We start from the raw sequence: 21,868 nt of genomic DNA, 5'->3' as shown, positions 1-21,868 counted from the left end.
GGAATCCTTTTGACTGTTTTCCTTGGTCAAACTGTAGACTCTTCTCAAATCTTCCCCAGTAGTTTGAGAAATTCACAGTGTTTCAGCAAATCTCAGACACCACCGTACCATCTTCATTGTGCAATACACACCATTATTTAAGTTTGACCAATAAAACATGAAACCACGACATGCTATCAATTTAAAACTCCATCCTAATTTCAGAAATGTTAAGGTGTGAAAAAGCGTGTTTCTAAATCAGCATTTCACGACTTTTTTTACGTGTACTGTTCCTCCAAAAGCCTCTTTACATTTTATTTTGTTTTTTTTTCCTTATCTTTCCCCATAAAATTGTACTACCACACAGGTACACTACATATCTATATATGTATTATGTGTAAATAAATCTGTGCTTTATACAGAAAAAGGTTTTTCACCACCCCAAAAAACAGTTTTGCCTTGTAATGCCTGGGTCGAGAATACACATCAAGAGTGAAAATAAAATGACATCCAAGTTCATGTCTATAGATGTCTGGCAGTCCCTTCCTTTAAAAAAAAAAATAATAATAAAGGATACATACACCATTTTATTAGATGAAGTGTAACACATCCTGTTTTCAACTGAAGTGCCTTTTGCCCCAGATCAAACATCAACATTCCTCAGAAAAAAATAAAGTGTGATTATGGTCTCCAGGGGCTCTTTCTTTAATAGTAAGAGGTAAGAGTCATTTGTCTTTCCTTCTGCTTCACCCAGAGAGCCCATACCTGATAATTCCCCAGATATCAGACAAGACTACAATTGACTGGGCAACTGCTCAGATAAAACACAGCTGAATGTCCTGGAGCAGCAGCAGGGGGCCAGCACTAGTTTCCAGGGTCATCATGCCAAGGTCTCTGCCTGGAGAGCAGGTGGCCTCTTCATGGAGACACACTCTCTGACTGTGCCCTGCTTTGTGCAAGGAGCTGCCTGATGCCCTCAGTTAGGCTCCTAGTCCTACTCACAATCAAAAAGGTGGTACAAAGAATTTTCAAATTTCTCTGAAACTAAAGTTGCTTCCCCCTTTTAAAAAGAGTCTATAATTTAGATCTATAAAAAGAACCTACTTAGCACTCAATAGTTGGGAGCTCTTACCACAAGTGAACAGAATAGGAACACTTCACTAAGTTTCTATAAAAACTTTTAACAAAAATTTTAAAGCGTTCATAATTAAAGGGCTCCCTGGCACAGCATGACAAGAGGTTGAAAGTGTTCTATTTATACCAAAGTCAAACTCCAATTGCTTTATAGTTCCATCCATTTTCTGAAATCCCTATAGAACATCAAGAATCACATACTAGAATATCACAATGTTGCTGTATGTTAGATGATTATTTGTGCTAGAAAATTTGAAGAATTCATAGCATTCCTTTCATCATTTCTTTCATCAAAGTGAACTGCAGATATTGAGTCGCGGTAAAGTTTCACACATTCCCAGCAAATTCGTTTCTAGTTTGTCTCTGTATGCAAGGCTTTATATGTTGAGGCATAACATTTTCATTCCCTTTCTACCAAAGTTCATTTGACATAAGAGTCTCTCTCCCTTCTTCCTTTTAGTTCAATTAAAATACTGAGTGCTGCTTGAATTCCCAAAAAATTAAGCTGACTTAATTAGGGCAGATGTCAAAATAATTAACAAGCCTATAGTAGATAAGTGTGCTATTAAAAGCAATACAGTTGTAATTAAACTGAAAATGTAATCCTTATAAAAGTATTCTTCATGTGTGTACAAGTAGATGTAAATGAAATAACACTCTCAAAAAGGTGTCACCACATATAAACTTGACTTTCCTGTATAAGAACTCACCTCAACGCTAAAAGGTTCACATTTTTAAAATATTTTTAGTTGTAGATAGACACAATATCTTTATTTTTTAATTTTTTTTAGTTGTAGATGGACACAATACCTTAATTTTTTATTTTTATGTGGTGCTGAGGATCAAACCCAGTGCCTTCCACATTCGAGGCAAACACTCTACCACTGAGCTACAACCCCAGCCCTCATTATCTTTATTTTAATTATTTATTTTTATGTGGTGCTGAGGATCAAACCAGGCACCTCACACATGCCAGGCAAGCATTCTACCACTGAGCTACAACCCTAGCCCCTAAAGGTTCAGATATTAAAATTAAAAAACCTCTACTATAAGTAGATAGATTATATATATGACATGTATATCTGCATATATATACATAAAAATATACATAATCATACATATATATCTTAAAAGTAAACACTCACAGGTCAAGGTTATACAGAGAATATACCTGTAACAATGTTTTAACACCAGAGAGTTTCATTTTCACGTTTCTTGGATGAGGAATACAATAAAGAAAGATGCTGAGTTTTAATGAAAGCTCTGCATTTCTTCTCTTTCAGATTTGTCAATCCAAGATATGGATTGTTAACCCACAAATAAATTCTATGACCCTGCTGCCACAAAACTGACTATGAAAAAAAAGGCCAAATTAATCTCATCAAAAATACTAATTTTTTTTTAATAATATAAAACTAAACTTTGGTGTTTTTTGTTTTGGGTTTTTTGTTTGTTTGTTTGTTTGTTCATTTGTTTGGTACCAGGGATTGAACCCTGGGACACTCAACTACTGAGCCACATCCCCAGCCCTCTTTATTTTTCATTTTGAGACATGGCCTTTGCTAAATTGCTGAGGCTGGCTATGAATTTGCAATCCTCCTGTCTAGGCCTCCTAACCCACTGGGATGACAGGTGTGCATCAACACACCCAAAAAAACTAGAGTTTGGAAGAGAAGATATGAATACCTCCTACTAAATGTTGATTGCAGCTATATTCCTATCAGTTCTTAAGTTCTGCTGATATTTGAAATATGTGAAATGCAGGCATTTTCTTGGACATGGACAATCTTTAACAAAAAGGAATGGAAAGGCAAACTTAACGGGTAAATGAAAAACACTTCAGTTCTAGCCATCCAGGTATAACCAGAAAGCAGTGCTTACAAAGGAGTGAGCAAGGAACACCTTCCCAGCAATGCACGGGCAGAGGGGACCTCCTGTCAATCAGGGGTCCTGGGTTGATAGGGACAGCGGAGGTAAGGCTAGTCCAGGAGGATGAAGCCTGCTTCAGGAGCCCTCATCTAAGTCAGGGACCACGTGCATTTCCATCTCTTCCAGTCTCTGGTAAAGTGCAGCTTCCCGTTGCTGCTCACATATTCAGCGAAGTACCTCCACCTACTCAAATCTTAAACATAGAAACAAGGGCCTACAAAATGGTATTTTAATTTCTGTCAGAACCAAAGCCACTCTCGTCTGAATAAGGCAGTTACAGCAGCACTAGGCACAGGAAAAGAACAGTACCATCCCCAACTCCTACTAGCCAATTAGCATAAAACGCGACACAAACCTATTTGCAGACTCAAAACCACGAGAATAGCACCACCTAGCGGCACAATGAAGCGCTGCATGTGAGAAACTAGAGGCTCATCTCAAGGCGGCCAACGTGATTTCTCATCATTAAAATCAAAGATCCCAGTAAAATATCTTCCACCAGACTGGAAATTCTAAACTAGAAGTTGACCTCCTAGGAGTCTAACAACCAAGCTTAGATAATCAAATGCCATTCATATTTTCTAAGTAAATGACATAAGGTTGACAAATAAAAAACAATATGCACTCCATGCAATATTTAGGATGTACTTTTACTAAAAAAAAATTCACTGTTTATATAATATTAAAATTAAATTGGGCATCCTGTATTCTTATTTGCTAAATGTGACAACCCTATGCCTCCTATACTCTGAACAATCCCTACCCCCAAAGTATCCACCCCAGAGACCAGAGATTTATTTACACAACTATGTCTTTCCATTCATTCTAAGAGGCAATCCCCATCATTGGCAAGTGAGCAGGGTGATTACCCCAGACAAGGGGCAAGGAAGACACTCAGCTCCATGATGCAAAAGACAAACAGGGAAAGGGAGGCACAAGGGGTGAAAGGAGGTTCTAGAAAGCTGGATCAAAGAATGGAAACACCAAATATCAGATGGGTAGAAAAAGATGGGGAAGAGATGAGCAATTCTAAAAGAAAAGGAGACAGGAGAACTAATGACACTTGCTTCTTGGCCATTTGACCTAGTCAAAGCTGCTCCTGCCAGTCTAAGGACATCACTGCTGATATTTCCCCTTGAGACATAGAGTGTCGATGAGCTGGGGCTTGGAAAGGTTAAGATCAGAAAACCTTCATTGTCAAGAAGCCACACCACCATCAACTGTCCAGGCCCAAGCAATCCTTTCTTTCTTTAGGAAGGGGTTATTAAAATGGGTTCATGATGCAGTCTTCTAAAATTAAAAACCATTGTTTTCTAACTCATTAGGTAATTGTTTTACGTTATTTTCTGGGTTTCGGTGACTAGCCCCCATGAGCTCCAAGACTACGCAGCCCTCGCACACACCTTTGCAGTGAACCGCAATCGCTCCTTCGGTGTTCTCACAGATGTTCAGGAACCTCCTCACGATGTTGTCGCTGGGTGTGCTGCCGTCTATGAAGAAGAGGTCATAGTGCTCGAAGCCAGCGTCTGTGAAGCGCTTCGCCTCATAAATCTTTTTGTTCAGCCTCACAACTGCAGTTACGTTATGCTTTTTGAAATAAGGGAAGTAGGCTTCAGGAGCATGAAGAGGGTAACCTAAAGGGAAAAGGAGCCGTAAGCAGAAGGCACGCAATTCATCTTACATAACCCAGACACACAACCTCAACAACAAAGTGCAGAAATCTCAATAGAGCACAGAAGAAAGCATGTTTCATGAGAGTGTAAAAGGTTCCAGAAGCTCGTAAAAGCCGTCTGCGTAACTGTAAACATCAGAGGAGGTTAAAACAAAAACCCTCTCTAAGTATTGAGACAACTCATTAAAGTTCAAAATCTCAACCTCTAGTAGGATTCCAATCCTGGGAACACATGTACTCCTCCCATCCCCAAAGCAAAGGCATTCTTGAAGTACTCAAATGTGCACAAAAGAGATGGGATGATTCTTGGTGATTTTATTTCCCCTCAAACGTTATTTTTTACTTAACAAATACATTTCAGCTACAGCTAAAACTTTTTTTTTTGCCAGATGTATAGCTTTAATCTATAGAGCACAATCCTCCACAGAATAGATCTGTGATCAGAAAGCACCTTCCACATACAAGCCACAGTTGTATATAATTTCTCTTTTAATTCTCAAAACAATCTGTAAAGGATGATTAACCCCATTTAACAGATTAAGACACTAAAAGCTGAGTATACAAAAATTCAGTTAAATAGGAGGAATAAGTCCAAGAGATCTATTGTACAACATGGTATCTATAGTTAATAACAAGGTACTGGATACTTGAAAGTCACTAAGAGTAGATTTTAAGAGTTCTCATCATACACAAAAATGATAAATATGTGTGGCAATGTACACATTAAACTTGACTTAACCAATGTACACTATTTTAAAACATCATATTGTATATCATGAATACATAAAATTTTGTCAGTTTAAAATATAAATAATTTTTAACTTGAAAAAAGAAGCTAAAAGAGGAACTTTTTGGTGAACATTTACTGTTTGGGGAGGGGGCCACCTGAGATACTAAATTTCCAACTCCCTGGCAATGTCCACCACCATGTGAGCATTCCTGGGAGCCACAGAATCAACTGAGTCACAAACCAGACCTAGTCAAGGCCAATCAGCCGAGGTGACCAGTGAAGACTTTGGCCACTGCAGGCCTTGCCTAGCAGCCCTAAGGGTTAAGAGGGCTATCCCCAGCATACTAATTCCCACATCTGTAACCCATCAAGGGCCCACTGACTCATGGCACACCAGCTAAGTGAAATGACTTCATTGTAAATGGGGCTCCAAGGCAGCAGCAGGAGCAGCCTGCAAAGCCAGATGGCTTCTGCACTGTTTCTTTGGCTGTATTTTCTGCTGCCTTGGACTTTGTGCTTGTCCTTTTCATTTTCTCTCAGCTCCAAGCCAACCCTTTAATACCCTGCACCATGAGGCTGGGGCTCAGGTCCACATATTGTCTTTCCCAGACTACCTATCTAGGTGGCCTTCTGTTGATTCTAAAAATAGGAGGCACTAAAGGGCAACCAGGAAAGGGCCTTCTTCCCGTTCTCCCATCAGCATCACATCAGCAACCAAAGAAGAGAGCAGCCAGAGCTCCCAATCAACTGTGGCACTCCCAGGACTAGCCTGTTGCACTCACCTCAGGACCAGAGCCCAGCCTTCTGGTCTCTACTCCTCAGTCTCCAATCCAAAAAGTATTGTGGAGCATGACCTCCACGGATTTGAGTTCCAGTCATCTGACTCCTCCCTCAATGCTCCCAGGCTCTGGTAGTTCCACTTTCTCTCCCCAGTCCCAACCTTAAAGGTACTAGCTGTCTTTCGCATAATATTTAGATTCTACAATGTTGCCTATTTTATTGTTTAGACTATTTTGTAACAGACTCCAGGAGTTAAATTCCTTCTGTTTGGAGTACCCAGTGTGGTTCCCATTTCCTGCCTGGACCCTGCAGATACACTGTCTCCCAAGGATCTTGTGCATTTTCTAAACTTAATTCCCAGCTTTCTCTTGGAGTCAGTGAGCTACCCAACATATTCCGATAAATGCCTTTTTAGTTTAATTTACCATAGTTGACTCTACTGTCCACAACCAAGTTCCCTAATTGGAAGACTTTGCCAAGGTCACAAAAAATGGAGGCAGAATTGGAATTCAGGCCTAACTAATCCTAACTCAAATGCATGATTCTCATAGGCCATGCTGTTATTGAACAAAGAGGAAACAGAGATCATTTAACATCTTCTGTGTAGAAACAGCAACTTGTACACACAAACATGAAGAGAAAACACATGCTCTTCTACTTGGAAAAATCATGTCTGTTTTCCTAGTTGGTTTATTTATTCAAATTATTTCCTAGCAACAAGTTTACAGACTAAGTGGGAAAACCCTGGTTGGCATGAGGAAACAAGAGCTTTTCTATCATGCAGGGAATGAGAAGTAGAGGGACTCCAAACACCTGGGGAGTTTTCCCTAGGTATGGTAAGCCAATGGGAGCCTGCCTTATTCCTGGAATTCCTTTTACCTCTGTGTTGGCACCTCCTGGCTTGATGCCCATCCCTCCCTCTGTACAATCAAGATGTAAGAATCTCTTTTCTTACATGAATTTCTATCAGGAGTAAATGAAGGTTTAGCTAATACAGCAAAACACACTATGAAAAAGAAATGATGGATATCTTTTGAGAAATGGACACAAAACACAACTATAAAAAAAATGACAACAGACATTTAAATACTAATCATAATCGCACCTAACATTTATTGAGCACTTATAATGTGCCAGGCACAATGCTGAGTGTTCCATGTGAATTATCACACTAAACCCTACAATTACTCAGATTACTGGTGCCTGGAAAGCTAACTGATCCATGCGCACACACGTTGTAAGAGATGGCATTTGGACCCTGGCAGACAGATTTCAACATCTGTCCTGGAGTTGGTTTTTTGTAAGACTCAACTTGACTCTATCTGTAAGACCTCCAAACCAGAGAACATGACATGAGTATTAGGAGCTGTACTTCCTAGAGTTGGTGAGCAGGATTTTGGTTTTGGTTTTGTTTAATTCTTAAAACTGCTTCAAATTACTTACAGACAACAAATAATGAAGATATCCCATGACCTCTCAGCAACGGTGTGTGAGTTATCAATGTATTTGGATGCTTAATGTGAAATGCTCCCTGGGAGTCCTGCAGCCCACCCAGAAAGCTAGAGCGCTCATCCAACCTTGGCTGCATCTGGCCACTAGGTGGTGCCCTGGCATCAGCGAGGCACAGGCTCAGCCCAGCAGTGATGCTGACACAACACAGAAACAACTTCAGAATTGAAGATGATTTTAAAATTCACCTCTTTCCAGCCACTCATTTTAAAGTTGTGAAACTAAGAACAGCAGAGTCAAATGTGGACTAGTCAGCCCACCTGGTCATTATTAAAAGTAAAAATTGCAAAAGGAACAAGGTAATGTCAGAAAATATAAAATGCTGATGAGGTTCATTAACCAGTGAAGTCCCAAATGTTCAATTCTGCAAATATTTCAACAAAATTCACACAGGTGCATAAAACAGGTTGGAAAGTATAATATAGAGCTTACATATCTTTTACATATTTTCATATGTATATAGAATTTTTTTTTCAAATCCTCTCATCATTCACCCATTACTTTTCTCAAAAGAATAGACCTCTGAAAACAATAATTATTTCATAATTCCCATGAGTGGTATATTTGTTGTTCAATTTAAGTGTTCATTAGCATTCTACATCCAGGATGATGGGACAAAAGAATTAAAGATGGAAATGCACTAATAAGAGCATAATGTGTACCTGACATGGTCAAACCATTCAAATAATATTCCCAATCCTCACCAAACACCCTGAATGTGATCAAACTTCACTCATTGTGATGTATAAGGAAACTGATGGTTCCAGAAGTTGTGGAGCTCACTGAAGTTCACACAGCCAATAAAGGATCAAGGAGCTACACTTCAACCTGCCCAGGGTCTTTACACCAGTCTGCTCTCATTAAAAGAGCAGGCTGATACTTCAAATTGCTCGGATTCTGCTTCTTATTCCACCTCTACACCACTTCCCCATCCCTGAGAGTGTGTGTGTGTGTGTGTGTGTATTTAAATGACATTACCACTTAAAAGACTTTGTAAATCTGAAATCTAAAATATCTGTTTCATTCTCCTGCTATCATTCATCAATTCAAAATTGTTAAATAGAAAAAAAAAAATAGCGTTCTTCTTTCCCCACTATGAAAACAATGTGAACCAAGATGGCTGAGTGAGCCTGCTAGTTCCCTCTGTTGACACAAACACCCTGAACACTCCTAGAATGCATTCTGGCCCTTCCCTAGAGCGTAGAGCTTCCTTTTGCTACATCCTAGCAACAGCTATTTGATTGTTAATTCCTCAAAAATCTCAGCTTTTCTACTAACAAACTCCTAAAATGACCTTCAGAAATACAGAGTTTCTCAAAATTTTAATTGAAAAAAAAAAATCTAAGGAATGTACCAAGATCTAACTGTAATCGGATCAATTTTATTAATTCCCACACAGACTTATTTTAAATTCAAAAGTGTTTACAAAGTTAAAACCCTTCACCAAAAAAATGTTGAAGCTTCTAATGAACACCAGATGTTAAAATGGGGATTTCAGTAAAATATCAGCATTTTACCAAAGACAATCTTAAATGAAATTGTTCTAGGCATCTTAAAAACCAACAAATTAAAGTAACACTGTCAGACCTTTTTCTCAATGAGAGGACACAACTGTTATAAAGCACTTTCCTCAGGTACATAGGGGAAAAAGGTGTATACAGAGCAATATCTTAACAATAGTTATTTCTTGCTTATATAGTTTTAAGAGTTTTAGTCTTTATCTGTATTGCTAAATTATTCTATAATAAACATGTACATTCTCTGTAATAAAATTTAAAAGAGCACAGAATTTGTAATTAAAAAGACCTATATTTGAGTCGTCCCACAGGCTGATACTGGCTGTATGAACCTGGACAATATGTAACTCTCTTAAGTTTCCTTGTCTTCCGTAAACTAACCATCACCTGCTACAGATGGTGGGTCACTGAACAGATGATGTGTACAAGAGGCTTAGCACCATTCCTGGCATATAACCAAGTGGCATCCATTATTCTTTCCCCATATTACAATATGGAACCAAAAAACGTTTTTTAAGATTTTTTAAATTAAGAATTATACTCAATCCCCAGCACCAAAAAAATTACATAAAATATACATGTTCTTTTATTCAGTGGTTCTATTTCTAAGAATTCAGAGAGGAAACTAGAACTATAAAATATGAAAGAATAGGTATGCCAACCATAGCAGTTTTTTTGGTTTTTTATTTGTTTTTGTTTTGTTTTGTTGGGGCGGGGGAGTGCTGGGGATTGAACCCACAGCCTTATGCATGCTAGGCAAGCACTCTATCAACTGAGCTATATCCCCAGCCCCATAACAGTTTTTTAAACAACTTTTATCTCATTTAAAATAAATTAACAAAATTATGACCCAGTCATAGATTGGAATAATAAACAATGCAGTCATCCAAAATGATAGCATGGATCTATATACACTGCCATGGAAAACATCCATGACATGTTAAGTGAAAAAAAGCTAGCTGTGAGATGATAATTATATTATGATCCTATTTTGGTAAAAAAAATTATAAATGTGTGTTTATGCATAGACATATACAATGTATATCTACACTGAGAAAGTAAGAGAAGCAGATGGAAGAAATTAAAAAGCAACTATAATTCCAACTACCAATTAGTAAAACTAGTAAATGTGGGTAGAATTGCAGGTCACTTTTATGCTCATTAGTCAATCTGCATTTTCTCCACTCTTTTTAAAATAAGCATGTGTTAGCTCTATAAAAATTATACCTCCCAACTCCTCTGTAAGAAAAACTGAAACACATGAATCCCAAATGGCAAAATTCTTTCAACTTTGCCAAATACCCAACAACAAAGCCACTACTCAAACAGAACATCTACTGAGGTTTCCTGGGCCTGAATCTAATACTTTTTCACAGAAGTAGGTTTAATCAGCCCTGTCTTGAATGACCAACTGTTATAAAGCACTTTCCTCAGGTACTTCATGTGTTATTCCTAACAACCCAACATGACGGAGGCTAATTATCAATATACAGAGCCAAATGAGAATCCTTAGCCAATTTATGACTCAGAAGATCTAATTCTGGCTTCTCTATAGAGATCCCCTGTTAGTTTAACTCTAAACCTGGATTACTTATCCACAGGGTGGGGGGAAAACATGATTCAAGCAGGACTTCCTGCAAGGTAGTAATAGATATGAAATGATAAACATATTTTTTTAAAAAAAAACTATCAAATCCAAATACATGAATAATAATGAAACTAGATTTCAGAAGTGGTGATGATGATGAGGATGATGATGATGATAATGTAGTAAAAAGAGTAAATCTAGTCAAGAGATTTCCAGGTTCCCAAGGAAAACTGATATACTCTACCCCTATGACCAGAAAGTAAATAGGAGTTATCGTGTTTCATGGATAACATTTTTTTCTTCAATTTTATGTACTTCTCTTATGAACTAATCTTAAACCATTGGTGTCTATCATTACATATCACCTAGGTGATGTTAAGACATGGAAAAATATGAATAAGTAGAAAACAAGTATTAGTGGCAAATTTCACATAGCTAATCATGTTGCATTCAAGAGGTATGTTATGTTTTGTTTTCATTTTACTGAATACATATGCCCAGTGCTGTAAATAAGTAGTTTAATTACTATCAGAAAATTTGTACTCTTCGTCTCAAAGGAACTAAGTAGATAGTACAGTGGTGATATTCAGGAGCCCAGTTCTGAGTTGGAGTACCAGTTCTGCACACTTCTAGGTGACCCTGGGCAAATCCCCACCAAGAAGATGCCATTTCTTCCTCCTTAGGTGTGGATCACAGAATCTGCATCTAAGAATTGTTGGATATTAACTGAGATGATGCTAGAAACTATCATGCAGTAAGCACTAAACAAATATCGCCATCATCACCCAACATGACACTCCCCAAGAATACCTTGGGGACTCCCTACAGCCAAATGAATCTGAAAAACATTTATAGAATTCAGCAATCTGTTTAGTGGTGTAACCAGTTTGTTTCTCAAATTCTTCTTTAATGACTGGATAAAGAAAACATTCTATTTATGGCAACCTAAAAAAACATGCTTGTTTTAAAAGAGTGGATATAGCTCCACCTACTGGAAGTTTAACCTTCAACACACTGGTTGCTATTCAATTTTATACATCCTGAATAGTCTGCAGAATATTACCAAGAGAAAGTGTTATCTGAGGAAATTGAAAAATTAAAGAAGAGTAATTAAAATAAATGTTTGGAGGGTAAAAGGAAGAAAAACCTACCATTTTCAATTTTGCTTTTAGGATGTGGTCCACTAAATGCTAAAAATTTTCCTGGAACAATCCAGTTGAAGTCACCATTTTCAACTCGCTGGCAGAATTTTGTGAGAAAAGAGAAGAAAAATATTTTATAATTCTTATACAATTTAGGAAACCCTTACAAATAAAACTGCTTTTCCTACTATTAGTATTAGACCAATTGGACATACATGAAAACAAAGTAATAAAACTTAAAAACATACATCTGATTCTCAAAATGTTATTTATGAATTTAATTCACTTGAGGAATTCTTCTATCTAGACTATGAACAGTTTAGGCTGTATGGAAAGTTAGTTTATTTAAGGTGTGGTAATTTGTTTAAAGTAAGTTTGTCTCCTAGTCACTCTGAAATAAAATGAAATGAAAATAACATTGTTATCCTAGCAATAAATTAAAGAAGTAAGAAAAAAAATGAGAGATACAAGCATTTCCATGAACATGATAAACGGACTTTAAACAATGAAAAAAATATCAATGTCAGGTTTATGATGAACACATTTTTATGGGCTGATGTCTGTTGTTGATTCTAATTTGAAGACCATGAAATGGCAGGAGGCAGAAGGGAGGGACAGAAACTCATTAAATCCTAGAGGTACACCACAAGCCAGGGTCAGTCAAGGTTTCCTGCAGGGGCTGCAAACCCAAACAAGGGTTAGCAATAAAAGTGGCTGCTCCTCCACTCAACCTAATTAGTCACCCTGCAGGAAATTTGAGTGTGGCTAACCTTCCAACCTATTTTTAAGTGAAATCTGCCTTTGAAATATTAACCTTTATTTTTGTTTTATTTTATTTATTTGCAGTACTGGTAACTGAACCTAGTGACACTCTACCACTGAGCTACATCCCCAGACCTTTTTTTATTTTTTTATTTTGAGACAGGATCTCTTGCTACATTGCCAAGATTGGCCTTGAACTTGGATCCTCCTGCCTTCACCTCCCAGATCTCTGGAAAATGTTGATTATTTTAAGTTAGGTTTTTAAATACTATGGGCTGACTGATCATCAGTTGTCATCCTCTAGGCTATACACTCTAAGGAATACACAGAAAAGGTCAAGACCAAGAAAGAGGCCAGCCACCTTCTACCACACCATCAGCCCCTCCATTTTCTTTTCTTCCCTCTGAACCCGTGGACACCAGGACAGGGCTAAGGTTACCCAGGACAGTGCCGGCAATTGGGAGACACTGTGCAATCCATCATATTGCCTCTTCACTGTCTTCTCTACATTCCACTCCCACCCCACCTCCCTAGTCTCCAATCTCAGGACAGGGAAATAACATGGTTCTCTTCAAGGGGCATCTGTGTCTATCTATATAAAAGGCTTGAGAAGATGACCTCAGTAATAGGAACCTGAGCTAAGTAAGAGTCTGCACTCTACTGTAAGAACTCAATAAATATTTGTTAACTAAATTAGAATAATATCATCAAGGAGATCTGGTGCCACTACTTATATTACCTATTACATTACCACTTCCATGAAAATCGAAAGTTGGCTATACATTTTCATTTTTAAAATGAGGATGTATCTTTTCAATTATACAAAGTTACAAATGAACCTTTACATGATATCCTGCTATGTCAGCATTGCATTAATCTAATTGTAATAACATAATATCTCTCTAATGCCCTAAGTAAAAGCTTAGCAACACCATGAATGTCACAATACATATGCATGGCTATCTATTTATAATCACTTGAATAAAGATTCAAACATACAACTATTATGATAATTAAACATTAATTCTTGTTTAAATAAAAGTCTCAAATTAATGATCCAATATCCATTTTGAGCAATTATTAAGGCTAAAGCATACTTTAAAAATTCAAGGGTAAGGGTATGTTCTAATCAAAAGTCTAAACTCAGCTCTCAGGAACAGTAGAAGAAATCAGTTTCCACATTCACTATTTCTGTGTCCTTGGCCACCAACTAGGCAGATAAATAAATTGTGCTATATCTGTTTATTTGGACTACAGACATCTGTTTGGTTAAACAGTAACCTTTTATAATCAACCATATAGGAGAGAGGCCATGACCTCTCAGAATCAAAAGACTATGTTTGCAAATTTTCCTATCCAAAAAGATAAACATTAGATAATATTGGGCTATATTTAGCAGCCTAGATGAAGTTGATAGAATAAGTAACAGATTAAGATCTTAGATCTGAAAAAAAAAATTTAATAAGAAAGATACAACTTTTAGCTAACGTAACATAAGCTTACCTAGGTAACCTTCCAAAATTAATATATGTGTCTCCTTTCACAGTGAATTATACAAATGCTAATATGTATCAATAATAGAACGTTTAAAATAATATAAGTTGGTTTTTCTCAAGCGAACACACACACCCACTTCAAAGAAACCTAGATTAGACAGGAACTCAAGGTACTTTCCAACCCTACCACATTTTATAAAGAAACTTCGAAGCAAGGATGAGGTAAGAGTAGGATTTAGCCTTTTCTAATATAAAGTCACCACCTATCAAATACTATGTAGAAAATCTATAGATGTTCTACACTATGAGAAAACCCCAAAACACGATGTGAATTCCTGAAACTGATACATTTAGGTGCTATTATTAACTTTACTGTAGGAGCTTTCAGTCCACAAAAGATTCAACAGATTTCTTTTGAATAGCTAACTCTCCTGGTGTACTTAAAATATAATTTGCTTTGAAAGCACAGATTTTTACAACTTCTCAGAAATACATCTGTGCCTCTGTTGTAACAGTCACAAATATTGTCCACTTAAATATTTAAAAATATTTGGCTTATTTGCCATTGTTATAAGCCTGCAGTTTAAAAAAAAAAAAAAAAAGTAGTCCTGAAGTTGACAAATAAGAAACTGTTCCTTTTATTGATGTGATTTCTCAGACAACATAAATAATTTTGAGCACAATTCAACATTCACTCAAATATTTACTGAACTAATCTCTAGGGTATATAAAGAACTCAAAAAGCTAAACACTGAAAAAACAAATAACCCAATCAACAAATGAGCCAGGACCTGAACAGATACTTCTCAGAAGAGGATATACAATCAATCAACAAATATATGAAAAAATACTAATCATCTCTAGCAATCAGAGAATGCAAATCAAAACTACTCTAAGATATCAGCTCACTCCAGTCAGAATGGCAGCGATTATGAAGACAAACAACAATAAGTGTTGGTGAGGATGTGGGGGAAAAGGTACATTCATACATTGCTGATGGGACTGCAAATTGGTGCAGCCAATTTGGAAAGCAGTATGGAGATTCCTTGGAAATCTGGGAATGGAACCACCATTTGACCCAGCTATTCCTCTCCTCGGATTATACCCAAAGGACTTAAAAACAGCATACTACAGGGACATAGCCACATCAATGTTTATAGCAGCACAATTCACAATAGCCAAACTATGGAGCCAACCTAGATGTCCTTCGGTGGATGAATGGATTAAAAAAATGTGGCATACCTTCAATAGACGAATGGATAAAAAAATGTGGCATTTATACACCATGGAGTATTACTCTGCATTAAAAAATGACAAAATCATAGAATTTACAGGGAAATGGATGGCATTAGAGCAGATTATGCTAAGTGAAGCTAGCCAATCCCTGAAAAACAAATGCCAAATGTCTTCTTTGATATAAGGAGAGTAACTAAGAACAGTGTAGGGACGAAGAGCATGAGAAGAAGATTAACATTTAACAGGGATGAGAGGTGGAAGGGAAAGGGAGAGAGAAGGGAAATTGCATGGTAATGGAAGGAGACCCTCAGGGTTATACAGTGGAGGAGGTAGAGAGAGAGGAGGGGAGGGGAGGGGAGAGGTGGGGAGGGGGGAGGGTGGAGGATGGGAAAGGCAGCGGAGCACAACAGACACTAGTATGGCAATTTGTAAATCAATGGATGTGTAACTGATGTGATTCTGCAATCTGTGTATGGGGTGAAGGTGGGAGTTCATAACCCACTTGAATCAAAGTGTGGAATATGATATGTCAAGAAATTTGTAATGTTTTGAACAACCCACAATAAAAATTAAAAAAAAAAAAAAAGAAGACAAATAAACAAAAAAAAAAAAAAAATTTTAAAAAAAAATGTGGCATATATACACAATGGAATTTTACTCAGCATTAAAAAAGAACAAAATCATGGCATTTGCAGGTAAATGGATGGTGTTGGAGAAGATAATGCTAAGTGAAGTCAGCCAATCCAAAAAAAACAAATGCCGAATGTTTTCTCTGATATAAGGAAGTTGACTCATAGTGGGGTAGAGAGGGAGAGCATGGGAGGAATAGATGAATTCTAGATAGGGAAGATAGGTGGGAGGGAAAGGGAGGGGGCAGGGGATTAGCAAGGATGGTGGAATGTAATAGACATCATTATACAAATAAGACTTGAATTGGTTTCAACGTACTTTATATACAGAGATTTGAATTGGGTTTCAACGTACTTTATATACAAACAGAGATTCAAAAATTGTGGTATATGTGTATATTAAGAATTGTAATGCAAAAAAACAACAACAAAGTACGTGTATAAAGGCATAAATTGATGTGAACATACTTTATTACAAAGATATGAAAAATTATGCCCTATATGTGCAATAATGCTTGTAATGCTTTCCACTGCTGTCATGTATTTAAAAAATAATAATAAAAAAGTGTTTGCTGAGTCTTTATTAAATATCAAGGACTACAACTTAGTGTCACATAAAATAATAAAAAGCATTTTCTCTGTTCTTTTAAGGAGTCCAAAGACAAATGGAAGTAACAGTAACAGCAGTAAACACATACAGACCTGACTCTGTGCCACTCACTTACTCTACACAGCAACACTCTGAGGCAGATAGCATTACCACCACCATTTTATCCTTTAAAGAAGAGTTGTACTAAATTTTGACAAATGTCACCACAGAAATACACAAGAGGTATAAGGTTGGCACAAAGACTCTTTTTAAAAATTAAGATAGAACTACAAAGTCTGTTTTTAAATTCATTTTGAAAGTGCACCCTTTATATTTACCTAATTTCTAAAACAATTAATTAGTGTTGACAGTGTAGTTGTACTACATAAAGGTGAATATGCTGTCGAGATGGGCCCTTTATGAGCTTAAAGCCAAGTAAATATTTGAGTTGTTTGGTTTAAATTAAGTTTCCATGCACTTTGGCTTTAAGTGATAAACTTTAGTTTATTAATTTAGATCTGACTTTGAGAGAGACGGTGTGGTGGAGGGAAAGAGGAGTGTCCCGCGTGGATGATTACTTCATCTCTGCTAGCCATGGCGGGAGGAGGGAGACAGCTTCAGAGCTAGCGGGTTGCTCCCACAGTCCAGACCAGTGAATACCTCTGCTGATAAAACAGCAGCAAAACTGCAGGGCACGTTTGCTGATGCCATTGTCAAGACATAAGGTCTGGGGACAGCAGCACACAAATATATGGTTGCTGAAGCTCAAACGCAGGTTCTTTCAATCGTGAAATGTGTGTATACCAGAAATCATGAGGCCCCCAGGAGAGCAAAGTACTGGAGAGAGAAAATGCAGAGAAAGGACTGGCAAGATGGGTTAAGAAAGAAGACCAGAGAGAGAAATGCAAGAGACAGCACCTCGGAAGTTAGAGTAGGAAGGTAAATTTCCAGAATTAGAGAGTGGCCACAGGGCAAATCAAATAGGAAGAAGACCCAAGCGCCGCCATTTGTTTTTCTCGCTTCTGTGTTGCAACAGTTTCAGTGGAGTTATGAAGGTATAAGCCAGACCATAATTAGTTGTAGAATACAGACTGCTCTCTTAAGAAGTTTGGAGGTAAAAGAAAAGACAAAAACCAGTAATTAAAGAGAAAGGGGAAAAAAAAAAAAAACATGGGAAATTGCTTAGGACAGGGTAGGCCTCTAAACATTTTATAGACTTAACCAACATGATCTTTAACTAGCAATGGGTGTGATTTATGAGCAGATGAGGAAACACCAGGTACCTCCACTTTAGCAGATGCAATGGCCCGAAAGAAATTTTTGTTCTGAAATCTTGTGGCCTTTGAGTGATGAAATCAATCCTCTAGGATGGCTCCAGGGGAATGCTTCTAATAGTTCTTCTAATGGTTCGATCACCATGGGAGGAACACCTCTATAATTGCTCCTGGTGGTGAGGACATGCCCACATGCCTGCATTCTGAGGCTTGCTTGACCCCAGTTCCTATGACAGGGGAGCTCCTTTTCCCAGTCCACAATCTATGAACAATTGAAGATGGCAGACCAAGCATCATCCAGATTATATTCCAGTTTACAAATTCTTAATCCAAAGCAAAGCTTTGAACATCTGATCCTTTTAAGTGTTCAACAGCACTGACTCTTGCTGTTGACCTGAGGTGACCTGTTGACCTGAGGTGACTTGTTGACATGGGAGATCTAACTTTACTCATTCCCACGGGATATGCTAAAGGACAAAATGAGGAGTCTACACCTCCTGGTCCATGAAGGATATAGTCAATCTGGGGACAGTGCCTGGTCATATAGAAAACTAACAGCACATTACATGCAGACCTGATCTTAGATTGCAATAACTAGTACTCAATGCTGGAAAGAACTGATTTTTTTAAAGAAGAGATTGCAGCACCGATTGGTTGATAATGAAAGAAAGAAACACTATTTCAAGAAGTTGTCTACCAGAGTAAAATCTGTTCCTCGGAATGTTACTATAAAATCAGAATGGATCTTTAATTAATAACACTTAGTCACTTTCTACTGAAAATAGATCACACAAAATATCTTGAAATGGTGCTGTACTCCTTTCTAAGTATTCATTCACTCACAGCTTTAGTTCTTTCTTTTCAGAAACATTTAAAGACTGACCACTACGCATGTACCGTGCTACTAGGTTACTGATTCATATAAAGAGAAATAGGACCTAGTTCCTGCCCACAAGCACCCACAGTGCAGGGGAGACGCAGCTGTGGAAGAACAATCACAAAACACTGCTTGAATGAGACTCCACAGGCTAAGAATGACTTCTCAGTCAGCCACGTAAAGATCGTGGGAGAAAAGAAGGGATCGTGGGCGGGAGTAGGGAGCAAAAGCATGTCCACAGGGACAAGAGCGTGAAGCAGTGCGCATCTGGGCAGCTGCATGGATGGGAAAGGAAAGAGTGGAGAGGAAGGAGGCCCAGGCCAAGGCAGGCTTTTGTGCCACAGTAAAAAGTTTACATTTCTTCCCTGATGTTTGTCAGTGTGGAACCCACGAAGGACTTAAAATAGGGGAATGATATAATCAGATTTGGTTTTTAAAACATCGACTCTGATACTAATGTGAAGACTTACCCCAAAGGCCCAAGGGTAAAGACACCTACAGCAGACCTCTAGAACAGACCAGTGCTTTCTCCCAAATAGTCTCCAGATAACCTGACATTACTCTCTAGAACAGCAATGCTCTTCTCCCCCAAAGAGCACCCTACCAGGGAAGATGGCAATACAGATGACTTGTGAATCGCTGAAATGTCTCGGGAGTCAAACATTACACATTCGGCCTGTTCTGGATCAGTGAGAAACTCTGCATGACAACTAACTTGAGAAGCAGAGATGACAGCTGGTGGCCAGAATCAAACAGGATAACTTCTGCAGAATAAGGCGGATGCTGTGACTTAAGGTGATAAGAGTGATGGACCTAGCAAATATAGTGAGCTAATAGGAGGCACTTAATATCTGTTCAATAAACAAACTGAAAAGTAGTTAGATTGAGGCCATGAAGAGAGTAAGGTGGCTTCTTGACTCTCTTATAACAAATGTTTATTTGTACATTGTTATTTTTGTAAAACAAAGTTTCCTAACTAGAGTGACCAACCATGGAGTTGCTTGAGCAAGGACTGGGACAGCCAGAGTTCCCAGGCCAGTTGCCAACAGCTGAGTTATGATCCCAGGGTGTTGAGCAAGTGTTATCATTTTCTCTGTGTGGCATCATGAGAAACAAAAGGAAGCCCTGTGAGTGACTCCACTCCCAGGTAAGCGGTAACTGGTGCCTCTGTCATCAGAGAGGCAGTAGCCAAGTGCAGCTCTCTCTTGCATGAAGTAGCCAATGTAAAGATGTGGCCTGGGCTTGTCAGCGTGTGAAGCACAGGGTCAAGTTTTCTAAAACAGCCTGATGTTCTAGACAATATTTTCATACTGACAGAACTACTTCACAGGAAGTGCTTTTAATATTTTTACCAAAAAAAAAAAAAAGAAATGATTTGTGTGGAGTGGGAGGAGGACAATGGCAGATACCAAGAGCTCAAAGAAAGACGTCAAAGTAATTTCTCAGCTTTGTAGTAGTTTTTGAACTTCAGTCTCCATCTAATTTCCAAAAGGCAGCTCGTGGAGATTGCAGGGGCCAAATGCTGGATGGAAATAATAAGTGCAAGCTACAGAGGAGGCCCCCCCACGGGCTGTCATGGAAGCACGGCTTCTCTGCATTTCTTCCCACACCCACAACTAAGGACAGGGCACTGCTACAGCATGATACTTCCTCTGTGGTTTTCTGTGAGTTCCTCTGTGTATGGATAACATAAGGACATCATCAAAAACAGCAAGTCTCTGGTAAACATTGAAATGCCTCTTTAAGGACAACTAGGACAACAAGCCAAAGACATCAGATTCTCTCTGATGAATAACGACTGCTTAAGGGTAGGCTCGTTAGTGATCAGTGGAATACAGGCATAGGCGTGTTTGGTAAGGACAGTAACCTCCCCCCAAAAAGAAAGCTGACTGAAGGCACACTGAGGGTCTTCTAAGCATTAACCTCTAACTTTGCTACTGGAGAGCGTAGAGTTTCTCACACACCTACAGATACATAATTTAGAAGAATATGCAAACTCTTTCATCCTCATTGTTTTTGCCTAGGACAAAAGGTTTATTCATTTTTTTTTTAAATTTCTGAACTGGTCTATGGCTAGACCTCAAAGCAGTGGTTGCTCTCTTAGTCTTCAAGTTCTCTGAGAATACCTTAAGAAGCCTGTAGGAAAAGGTAGGAACGTCTGACACTGATTCCTACAGGAAACTTTTGGATTACAAGAGTTGCAGTTCCTTTTCTGGACCTTCCCTGCGTAGCTCCCAGAATTGTATCTGTTTGATTAGTGCAAACGTGAGGAACTGCAGAATTCCACAAGAGGTTGGCAAAGGACCTGGAAAGACCAGGTTTTGAAAGACACTTTCACAAAATAGAAACCAACCCTCTTGCTTATATCAATACTTAATGTGATGTGCCATTTGCAAGTCACGTGAAAATAAAGCAAGAGCCTGAGATATCTTACCCCAAGCTTTCTGAACATGACAAGGCCTTGAAATGAACTCTCCAGTGAACAATTAGATCACAAAAAGCAAGAAATATAACCTGTTCTGCTTCTGCTAGGCTTCCTGTCACACTGATGGACTATGCTAGCACCCTAGCCAGCCTGCCATTCTTGCAGAGTCTGCACTCTAGCTACATGTGGCTTCTATGTACTAATGTTTCCACACCAAATTAAGGTATGCCATAGTGTAAAGCACACACTAGATCTCAAAGCACTTAAAAACTGTAAAATGACTAATGCCTAGGTCTTTGATCCACTTTGAGTTGAGTTTTGTGCAGAATGAGAGATAGGGCTTCAATTTCATTCTGCTCTCTATGGATTTCCAGTTTTGCCAGCACCATTTGTTGAAGAAGGTATCTTTTCTCCAATGTATGTTTTTAGCACTTTTGTTTAGTAGGAGATAACTATATTTATGTGGGTTTGTCTCTGCATCTCCTATTCTGTTCTGTTGGTCTTCATGTCTGTTTTGGTGCCAATACTATGCTGTATTTGTTACTCTAGCTCTGCAGTATAAGGTCTGGTATTGTGATGCCTCCTGCTTCACTTTTCTCA

The 21,868-nt window shown here is 38.2% G+C and overlaps 1 protein-coding gene across 3 annotated transcripts in view; it reads right to left on the bottom strand.

Moving 5' to 3' along the window:
• Cdc14a (cell division cycle 14A) overlaps nucleotides 1-21,868 on the bottom strand; it is a 164,483-nt gene that overhangs the window by 56,648 nt on the left and 85,967 nt on the right. For all 3 annotated transcript variants that reach the window (XR_011708888.1, XR_011708889.1, XM_027943151.2), the window contains 2 exons: nucleotides 11,990-12,077; nucleotides 4,446-4,676 (listed from right to left, as the gene is read on the bottom strand). Coding sequence is in view for 1 of the 3 variants with exons in the window: in XM_027943151.2 (XP_027798952.2) it covers nucleotides 4,446-4,676; nucleotides 11,990-12,077 (319 nt within the window). In the remaining 2 variants the exon portion in view is untranslated. The remainder of the gene's footprint in view (nucleotides 1-4,445; nucleotides 4,677-11,989; nucleotides 12,078-21,868) is intronic.

The sequence above is a fragment of the Marmota flaviventris genome, chromosome 10, assembly GCF_047511675.1.
Source record: "Marmota flaviventris isolate mMarFla1 chromosome 10, mMarFla1.hap1, whole genome shotgun sequence".
Taxonomy (NCBI): Eukaryota; Metazoa; Chordata; class Mammalia; order Rodentia; family Sciuridae; genus Marmota; species Marmota flaviventris.
The sequence above is the reverse complement of the archived record's forward strand: the minus strand, read 5'-3'. Positions and strand labels throughout refer to the sequence as shown.